This window comes from Kogia breviceps, chromosome 5, assembly GCF_026419965.1.
Source record: "Kogia breviceps isolate mKogBre1 chromosome 5, mKogBre1 haplotype 1, whole genome shotgun sequence".
Lineage (NCBI taxonomy): Eukaryota > Metazoa > Chordata > Mammalia > Artiodactyla > Physeteridae > Kogia > Kogia breviceps.
This window is the reverse complement of record NC_081314.1, coordinates 13,515,590-13,526,439: the sequence shown is the minus strand read 5'-3', so window position 1 is coordinate 13,526,439 and position 10,850 is coordinate 13,515,590. Positions and strand designations below refer to the sequence as shown.

Sequence of the window (10,850 nt, the reverse complement as noted above, 5' to 3'; positions counted from 1 at the left end):
AAAGGTCAAATAATCCCACTCATAGTTCAGGAAGAAATTTCTGTTCTTGCGTTTTTCCCACAGGTTTGTTGATCTGTAAATCCAGTACTTTTCCTGTATCAGAATATCTAATTTGCCAAGAATATTTGCGAAATTTGAGCCTGATTAGGTTATTTGATTGACTCCTCCCTAGCTTGTAATTTTTTTTTTAACAGTAGGAGCTTTTGTTTGTTTTAATTTCAGCCTTTGGGAAAGCTAAGAATATTAAAGGTAAAGAGCTGGAAACTTGTTATAATAACCAGATGAATCCACATATGATAGATTGAAATACAAGTGACACAGATATAAGTGATATGTAGTACCTATCCACTTTGTATTTTGTCTGTTTTGTTTTTTTAGGTTTTCCCAAATTGTAGCAACCGTCGAACCACCTAGTTTTGTTAGTAAGGAGACCAGGACAAATTTGTCATGTTCCATTTCTCAACGTAAAGCTGAAATTGTTTGGCCTCCTGACAGTACTCTTTCCACTGAAGACTGAAATGGTGGGTAGAGTGAAGATACTGGCGAAATAATGGTATGACTTGGCTCAAGTGTCCCAGGTTTAAATTGTGTGGATGTGTGTTCATTACCAAATATCAGGATCTGTGATAGAAGGAATCTGTGAGTTAATGATTTCTTAAGGTTCAAGTGTGACATCTGTACAGCTGATACTCAGGCAAGCAAGCAAAGTGTAGTTAAATGATTTCCTTTGTTAATTTTTTGCATTGCACAGACCAGCTGACTACTTTTATATATGGAGTCAACTCAGTGAATTTGTAGAGTGCTATGTTTATACAGTGATTTCATGTGATTTCCCAGCAGCCTATAGGGTGAATAGACACATGATATTTAAAGGATTGTTAGTTACAGCTGGTCTTTTTCAATTTGGGTGTTCATGTTTACTCACTACACTAGGTTATTCATCAGCACTTGAGATGACACCGAGATGATTTAAAAAAAAAAAAACTAAAAGATAGATGGGGATTGGCTTAGAATGAAACATTGGGGAGTGATGAGAAATGGAGCTCAGTAAGTAAACTGGAACAACATGGCCTGTCTGTCTTTGATCTATATAGAGCTTAGATTACGTCCTGAGGCTACTGGAACAGCAGTGGATTTTTTTTTTCCTGCAAAGCATCATAGAAAATAAGACTTAACAAATAGGTTCAGTTTGTCTTAGATGGGCAGCCCTCAGTTATACTGCCTGTGAACCTCAGGGATGTCGTATTTTCTCTGAAGTGTCATGGTGATTAATTCTGTTAGAAAAATCTGGAAAGGCTGCCTGGAAAAAAATAGCGTTTTTACCCAGACTTTGAAACAGGGATGGAAATATGGGCTGGTACAGGGAGGGGTGTTCCTTGACATAAAGATCAAAGCTTTCTAATAGTCCCTTAGGAAAAATAACCCATTTTCTTTTATTCTTCCCTGGGAATTGATTCAAAAGTAACTGTCTTGACATTTTGAAACTAGTGGTAGATCCAGGATTCTAAACCTAGTCAAATTCAAAGGAGCTCATTACATCTAGCCCAACAAAATTTACTGGTAGACCCTCGTTTTCTGTTATCCAGTTCCCTACTCTTAAAAGCACCTCATAATTCCTCCTTGAGTCTCATTGTCAAGAATAAATAGCCCATTTTCAACTGCTACTTCTGAACCTTAGCTTTCAAGATTATCCAATAAGATTGATGAAAATTGTATGAACTGCGAGTTTTAGTGGCCCAGGTTATTTGATCTATATCTTCTTAAACTGTATACTGATTTTTTGTTTTGCTTTTTGTCTCCACACCCCTGATAAGTGTGCTAGGGCAACTAGACAATAATGTGAATAAAAATGAACAATTACTTCACCATACACAAAAGATGAATGATAGGTCTAAAGGTAAAAATTAAAATTGTAAACCTAGAAGAAAATATCTTTGCAACCTTGGAGTAGGCAAGGATTGAAATTTACCCAAAAAAGGCACTAACCATTAAAAAGAAATGTCAAAATTTAAAAGAAAAAATGCAGCCACAGACAAAATATTCACAGTATATCTGACAGGACATTTAATAAGCAAAATGTTTAAGGTAAAGACCTGAACAGCCACTTGACAAAAAAGTAGGCATATGAGAAGATACTTAACATGTTTAATGAATTAGAACCAAGGAAACACTACAGTGCACCCTGTACAATGACAAGTAGACATCATACCGAGGTTGTTCAAACAACTGGGGCTCATACATTGTTTAGAGTGTAAAATGGTACAGCTACTTTGCAAAGATGCCATTTCTAGGAAAATTTAAAACGATATTCACTCTGTCACCCAGAGTTATTACCAGGTGGGGAGGAAAAGTTTCCCAAGAGAAATGAAAGGTGGTCCTCCAATGTTCATAGCTTTATTACTAAAGGTGGTCATCAAGAGAAGGTCAGTTTATGTTCATACAGTGGAATACTGCAAAGCAAAACGAAAAGCAGGATGTGAATTACTGATACATGCCATAGCATGGATGAGTATCAAAAACATGTTAGATGCAAGAAGCCTGGCACAGAATAGTATATCCTCTATTCCATTTATGTGAGGGTCAGGAACAGGCAAAACTAGTCAGCGTGATAAACAAGCCAAATTAATATTTACTGGAAGGTATGGAGGAGGAGCTAACAAGGGGGCCTAGTGGAACTCTGGAGTAATAGCAATCTCACATGTTGATTTGGGTAGTGGTTAAATAGGTGTGTACACAATATGAAAATCATTAACTGTACATTTAATATTTGTTCACATTAAACATGTATTTTAAAAGTAATAACGTGAAATAAAGATATTTAAGAGTAAATTTTGAGTGAAAGCTACAGAATGAAACCCATGAAGACTTGAGATACTGGAAGTATCAAAGTACAGTTCATAAAGTAGTCATGCTTAATATGTTTCAAGAAATATATAGGGGCTTCCCTGGTGGCGCAGTGGTTGAGAGCCTGCCGATGCAGGGGACACGGGTTCGTGTCCCGGTCCGGGAAGATCCCACATGCCGCGGAGCGGCTGGGCCCGTGAGCCATGGCCGCTGAGCCTGTGCGTCCGGAGCCTGTGCTCCGCAACGGGAGAGGCCACGGCAGTGAGAGGCCCGCGTACCAAAAAAAAAAAAAAAAAGGAGGTTTTACAAGTGAATATATGATTTTGGTATCATGAGTAAGCCGGACCTCTGACCAACTCATCTCTTCTGTGACAGCTAATCTTAGAACATGCTGCTTAAGGCATTGCTGGCAAAAAAAATAGAAGGGTTCCCCAAGGACTTTTTCCCCTCCACTACTCTACCCCAAGCACAAAGCTAAACAATTAGAGTGAATCTGGATTAATCAGGGTAGGGACTGGGGCTGAAGAGTAGGGGAGTCAGAGCAGGCTGAGGTGCTTCCAGGATGGAGATACCAGTAGAAGTAGAATCAAATCGTTAGAGGAAAACTTTCCAAGTTAGGCCTACGAGATTCTCATAGCATTACTTGATGATCACCAAACACGCAAGACCAGCCACTATGCGTGATTACAGAAACACGGAAACAACACATTTAACACTGTCAAACACTTCATAGGTTCCAACTGTCAAGAGAGAAAATGCAGAGTAGCTGTAATTACTAAGATGAGCATACAATAAGAAACATAAGGGATAAACAGACCAAAAGTTAAAATATAGGAAGTGACATCAACTCAATAGATAAGTCAAAAATGGACTAGACATAAGTGTAGTGATTTAAACTGTAAGATATATCTAAATAATTGACCTAGAAGACAGCAAAGAGAGCAAAGGACTGTATGAATGAGAAGTTAGGAGACATGGAGGATGGGATGAGAATGTCTAATACTACATTATATTAATGAAGAGAATAGAGAAGAGGCAATATTTTAAAAGGTAAAATTCCCAGAGTTGATAAACATGAATCCATAGCTCCACGAATCACAGTGTATCCTAAGTAGGATTAAATCATGCCTATACACAGAGCGAAACTGAAGAACATCAAAGCAAGGTGCAGATCTTGATTTCTGCTACCTGCATAATGGGCTACATTTTAGGGCCAAAGTTTCTAATGAGTGCAATTAAAATACTAGATAAAATACTCAAAAATCTTATCATCCTAGAGTTAATATAATAGGAAAAAGGCCAAAATCCAAGATACAGCAAGAACCTATAAAGTTAATAGGCACTTAGACGTGTTTGCTGATCTAACTATAATCTTGATAGCCTTTCAGAACGAGGGAGACAGAAGCAGATGACCAAGCAGGCCTCCCCTAAGTTTAGGAACCTAGTAGGCCCTTCCCGTTAAGTTGGGACCCCAGAAGTACATTTGGATTCTTTTTTCTGCCCCCTTGGGACTAGACAAAGTTTCCTTGGTGCTGAGCAGAACTGAGAAGAAAAATTGAAAGAGGAAAAGAGCCTATCCCTGAGACTAGATCAAGTACTGACACTTAAGCAGAATTAAAGCCCAAGTCTGCATTATTAGAGTGCGGAGGGGGACCCTCGGGTCATGAATTAGAATGGTTCCAGAAATATAAATCTCTCAAGTGCACAGTAGAAGCAAGTCCCCTTCATTTCTGGAAAAAGCCATCCTCATCCCTCGTCCCAGGTCGTGGTAAAACCACATCAAGAGTTTGTCAAGGCCTGTGAGCAGCACACAGTGAATAATAAGCAAGGAAGGAGATTGCACCACTGGTGAGAACCCTCAAAATAGAAGCAAAACCAGCCTATCCCCCCGCCCAGATTCTGGAGGTATCAAATAAAGATTGCAAAATGCAAATTAGTGCATTTTTAAAAATATAAGGCCTACTTGAAAACAGAATGGGCCACTTAAAAATGGTAGAACAGATTTGAAAACCAAATATAACTTCTAGAAATGAAAAATAAAATTTAAAGCGCAGTTGGACAACGTTGAAGGAGAATTGTTGAACTGAAGGATGGAGCAGAAGAAATGCAGAATGCAGCAAAGGAAGAAATTACAGATGAGAGAGTAAGATGCAGGCAGGATACACAGCAAGTCCAATAGATGTTTGATTGGTGTCCCAGAGAAGCAGAGAGAAAAATGGATCATAGAGATCATCTGAAGCTACAAAGGCTGGGAATTTTCTCAAACTGATGAAAAACAGTACTCCACAGATTCAAAATCCCAGGTAATCCCAAAGAGAATAAATAAAAATGGGCCCGGACTTCCCTGGTGGCGCAGTGGTTGAGAATCTGCCTGCCAATGCAGGGAACAGGGGTTTGAGACCTGGTCTGGGAGGATCCCCCATACCACGGAGCAACTGGGCCCGTGAGCCACAGCTACTGAGCCTGCACGTCTGGAGCCTGTGCTCCACAGCAAGAGAGGCCGCGACAGTGAGAGGCCCGCGCACCGCGATGAAGAGTGGCCCCCGCTGGCCACAACTAGAGAAAGCCCTTGCACAGAAACGAAGACCCAACACAGCCAAAATAAATAAATAAATAAACTCCTACCCCCCCCCCCCAAAAAGGGCCCATATCTAGACACAAAGTTGTGAAATTAGATAACCAAAGGCAAAGAGAAAAATTTGAGACAAAAGCATCCAGAATTTTTTCTTTGATAGAGCCTTCAGAGCAATGACAGCTAGGCTGACAACTAACTCCACATTAATAACAGAAGACAATGGAACAATTCCAGGGTACTGCCAAACTAGGATTTTATACCCAGTAAAAGTCTTTCAGAAATGAGGATAGAATAAAGAAATTTCAGAAGAATTAAAACTTGGGAGTTTGCTATCAACAGAAGCTCACCAAAGGAAATCCTAAAAGATTTAGGCAGAAGGAATCTGAGACCAAATGGAAGGCCTAAAATGCAGGATAAAATGGTAAACAAAAAAGCAGTAAGTTAGGCAGGCAAATGCAAGAGGTGTTTAACCATATAAAAGATAATTGTGGCATTTTTTTAAATAACAGAAAAATACAGCACATTACAATTTTTAAAAAATGTTTTAATTTTTCGCTGCGTTCAGTCTTCGTTGCTGTGCGCAGGCTTTCTCTAGTTGCGGCAAGCGGGGGCTACTCTCTCATTGTGGTGCACTGGCTTCTCGTTGTGGTCGCATCTCTTGTTGCAGAGCACAGGCTCTAGGTCTGCGGGCCTCAGCACTTGTGGCATGCGAACTCAGTAGTTGTGGCGCACGGGCTTAGTTGCTTTGCTTCATGTGGGATCTTCCTGGACCAGGGCTCGAACCCATATCCCCTGAACTGGCAGGCGGATTTTGTGTGTGTGTGTGGTACGCGGGCCTCTCACTGCTGTGGCCTCTCCCGTTGCGGAGCACAGGCTCCGGACACGCAGGCTCAGCGGCCACGGCTCACGGGCCCAGCCGCTCCGCGGCATGTGGGATCCTTCTGGACCAGGGCACGAACTCGTGTCCCCTGCATCGGCAGGTGGACTCTCAACCACTGCGCCACCAGGGAAGCCCCGAGCACATTACAACTTTATGAAAGTGAGGAAGGAGGTTTAAGTGGGAGTTTGAACATTCTATGAACCTTGTATTAACCAGAAGGAAGACAAAGATTTTGATTCATTTAAAATTGTAAATATACATTGTAAGACATAGGATAACCAATGAAAGGCCTCTTCCCCATACCAGTAGAAGGGGAAAACATGAAATTCAGTTAAAACGAAGGCCAGAAAGGAGAGACAAAAAGCATGAAATAAGATAGTTTTAAATCCAAATATCTCAGTAGTTACATTAAGTGGAAAAGGACGAAATGTTCCAGTTTAAAGATTTTCAGGCTGAATTTAAAAACAAACAACAACTTTGTGAAAGACACGGCTAAACCATAAGGACATGCTAAGGTTGAAAGTAAAAGAATTGGATAAGGTGTAAAAATACTACCCAAAGGAAAATAAGTGTTAACTATATTGCTACCAGAGAAAAAAGACTTTCAGGCAAGAAAACGTTCGGAGAATTCAAGGTTAGTCACCACATATTAATAAAAGATTTGTTTCACCAAAACACAATGATTCAATGATTTAAAATTTTCATGCATCTAATGACATTTCCTCATTGTATAAAGCCAAAATGGAAAGAACCACAAGAAGAAACAGACAAACCCACAGCAATAGAGGAAGTTTTTGACAAAGTTCACTCAGAAATTGATAGAAGGAGCAAATAAAAACAGTAAGCATGTAGATTTCAACAAGATGATTAACAAGTGTGACCCAGGGGAAACACATAGAACACTGCATTCAACATCTGCAGAATACAGCCGTGCTTTTTCAAGCATAAACAGAACGTTGATAAAAATGGACCCGAGCAGTCTCATCGAACTTCAAAGTATTAAAGTCATACAGAGGAGTTTCTGGGACCACAAAGCAATTAAACTGGAAATCAACAAGAAGATTGAAGAACTTTGTAAGTTTGGAAATTGAGACACATGCTTCTAAAGAATCCACAAGTTCCCTCAATCAAATGGACAAAATATTTTAAACTGAATGATAATAAAAAGTCTAAATGTCAAAACTGATAACTTTTTAAGGAGTCCTTAGAGAAAATTTTACCTTTTAAGCCCATATATTATAAAAGGAAAAAAGGCTGAAAATTAATGAGATAAGCATTTACATTCGTTAGGGTAGGCTAGGGCACAGTAGTTTAGAGGCTCAAATACATAATGGCTCAACCTAATAGGAATTTATTGCTTGCTCATTTAAGGATCTTGGTCTGAGAACAGGTTGGTTCTGCTCTAACAGTCCTTTAGGGACTCAGCTGACTGAGGCTCTGTGATTCTGACAACTCTTCCAAGGGTACACTGGGGCTGTGGTTCTCATACTTCAGCATGTATCCAAATCATGCAGACAGTTTTGTTTTGTTTTTCTGGTGGTGTCATTGTTCTTTAAAGTGCAAAATGTTACCTATCTTAGAGAAGCTATAAATCGGTAGGCAAAATTCCATCATTTGGGGAAATAGTTCAGAGAATAGAAGAACTTTTAGATGTATTTTCCCCATACTATTACAAAAATATTTTCCCCCCAGCCTTATTGAGATATAGTTGACATATAACATTGTATACGTTTAAGGTGTACAATATGATGATTTGAAAGTACACTTTTGTGTGCAAAATTGTTGCAGGAAAGAGAGTGGGGCAGGAGAGGACGGTCACATCCCAGGTCACATCTGAGTCCCTGGGATGGCCACCGAGTGTGGGTTCTTGGCTTCACACAGGAAAGAATTCAAGAGCGAGCCATAGCAAAGTGAAAGAAGGTTTATTCGGGGAGAAACACACTCCATGTGTCAGAGTGTGACATCTGGGAAGGTGAGAGAGGCCCCAGGGTATGGGGTGGTCAGTTTTTATAGGGGTGGGTAATTTCACAGGCTAAGGAGTGAGAGGAGTATTACAGCTATTTTGGGGAAGGAGTGGGGATTTCCAGGAATTGAGCCACTGCCTACTTTTTGACCTTTTGTGGTCAGCCTTGAAACTGTCATGGCGCCTGTGGATGTATCATTAAGTTTACTGAAGTGTTACAATGAGCATTTACTGAGGCTCAAGGTCTAGTCATCTGCCATCTTGGACCCATTTGGTTCTAATCAGTTTATGTCATGTCCTCGGGCTATGTCATTCTTTTAAAGGTTGTGCCCTGCTCCCTTCCTTTCTCAAAATGATTACCACAATAAGGTTAGTTAACACCTCCATCCCCTCTCATAATTACCATTTGTGTGTGTGTGTTAAAACATTTAAAATCGGACTCTTAGCAACTTTCAAGTATATAATACAGTATTGTAAATATCGTCACCAGGCGGTACTTTAGATCTCCAGAATTCATAACTGGCAGTTTGTACCCCTTGACTAAGATCTCCCCAGATCCCCTCAATCCCAGCTCTTAGCAACTACCATTCTATTCTCTATTTCTATGAGTTCAGCTCTTCTAGATTCATATGAGATCATACAGAATTTGCCTTTCTCTGTCTAACTTATTTCAGAAGACGTTTTAGTATGATGTAGTCCCACTTATTAATGTTTGCTCTTGGTGTCATATCTAAAAAACTGTTGCCAAGACCAATGTCAAGGAGATTTTCCCCTATTCTAAAACTTTTACGTTTTCAGGTCTTCCATTTAAGTCTTTAATCCATTTTGACTTAATTTTTGTGTAAGATCGGAGTTCAATGTCATTCTTTTGCATGTGACTATCCAGTTTTCCCACCACAATTTATTGAAGATAAAATCTTTTCCATATTGAGTGTTCCAGTCTCCCCTGTCAAATATTAGTTGACTATATATGCATGGCCAGTATCCTGTTTTTCTCCATCCTGAATCCCCTCAGGGTACACCAGGGAAGGAGTGGGGGGCAGCTGGCTGTAGTGGCTGAAAGCTTTAAGACCTCCAAAACATCCTTTGTTTACTGAAATGGCAGGCAACATTCTTTGTCCACAGTAGATACTACCAAATTGGGATAATCCCAACAACACAAGGCTAGTTTAACATTAAATAATGTATTAATGCAAATTTATCACATCAGCAGATTAGTGAAGAAACACCATATGATCATCACAGATACGGAAAAAGCCTCCCGTGAAATTTAATATTCAGTCATGATAAAACTCTTCACAAACTAGAAGTAGAAGGTGAGTTCTTTAACCTGATGAGAAATATCTCCAAAAAACCTATAGTAGCCATCATACTTAGAAGTGAAATGTTACTATAGTTCCTTTGAAATCAAGAACAAGTCAAGAATGCTGCCATTACCACTTTTTGACATTGTACTTAAGATCCTAGCCAGAAACAATTAGAGAGGAAGAGACTAAGTTATTATGATTATCCACATGGAAAATTCAAAAGAAACTATAGATTAATTTTTAGAATTAACATATGTTTAACAATGTTGCTAGGTAGATAGAAATAATTGTGTTTTATTGAAGCAACAAACAAAATATTACAAACTTTAAATAATACCATTTACAATAGCAACAGTGAAAAATAACAGCTGGACCTAGAGCTCATCGTTGTCGTTGTCGCACTTCAGGCTGAGAGGTTGGCAGGTCCAGCCCACCCTCAAGGGGAGGGAATTACACCAGACGGTGAACATCAGGAGGCAGGTATCACCCACATAGCCACTTTAAAAGCTGCCTACCGCACCCATTTGGGGGGGGGGGTGTTTTCTCTCAGTAAATATTCCACAATAAAAATCTCTATTGTGGCGATTTCCCTGGCGGGCAAGTGGTTAGGACTCTGTTCTTTCACTGCCAAGGGCACAGGTTCAATCCCTGGTCAGGGAACTAAGATCCCGCAAGCTGCGAGACGCAACCAAAAAAAAAAATATCCCTATTGTGGGCCCCCCAGGAACTTCAGGATCAAAACAGTTTCCTCAAAAAAAAAAAAAATTAAAAATAAAAAAACAAAAAAAAAAACCAGTTTCCTCATCATGGTAATGCCATGCAAAGAAGCCCTCTTGCATGGCCTGCCCTTGTCTGCCCTCCAGCCTCCATTGCCCTCCCATCAGACCAGTCGACTTGACTTTCTCAAACAGGGCATGTGCAGTCAAGCCTCCAAGCATTTCCCCACACTGTTCTCCCACATAGGGTGTCTTCTCCTTATTGATCTTCTTCACCTGTTGACTAACATGCATCACCTCTCCCCAAAAGCCATCTCTGCTCCCATTCCGAATCTCCCTGCCCTCAGGCCCGGGTTGGGTTTTGCTGATCTTACCGTGGCTTTGGCACCGGCTGCATTTGACTCTAGGCTCTCAGAGGGCAGGGCATTCCTGCCTGTGTTGCCTCCCAGGACCTAGCCCAGAGCCTGGCACGTGAGCCACCCCAGGTGAAACAGCCCAGAGAGAGTGAAGGGATGCTGGTGGACGTCCAGGCACAGCAAGGGGTTAAGAAGAGGCTGTGAAGGGC

General features: G+C 40.4%; 1 protein-coding gene across 1 annotated transcript in view; it reads left to right on the top strand.

The window, feature by feature from the left end:
• SLC25A36 (solute carrier family 25 member 36) overlaps positions 1-1,983 on the top strand; it is a 44,223-nt gene extending 42,240 nt beyond the window's left edge. Inside the window, exon 7 of the mRNA XM_067033681.1 lies at positions 379-1,983. Coding sequence (XP_066889782.1) covers positions 379-395 — 17 coding nt within the window. The 3' untranslated portion in view covers positions 396-1,983. The remainder of the gene's footprint in view (positions 1-378) is intronic.
• Positions 1,984-10,850: the final 8,867 nt, after the last annotated feature.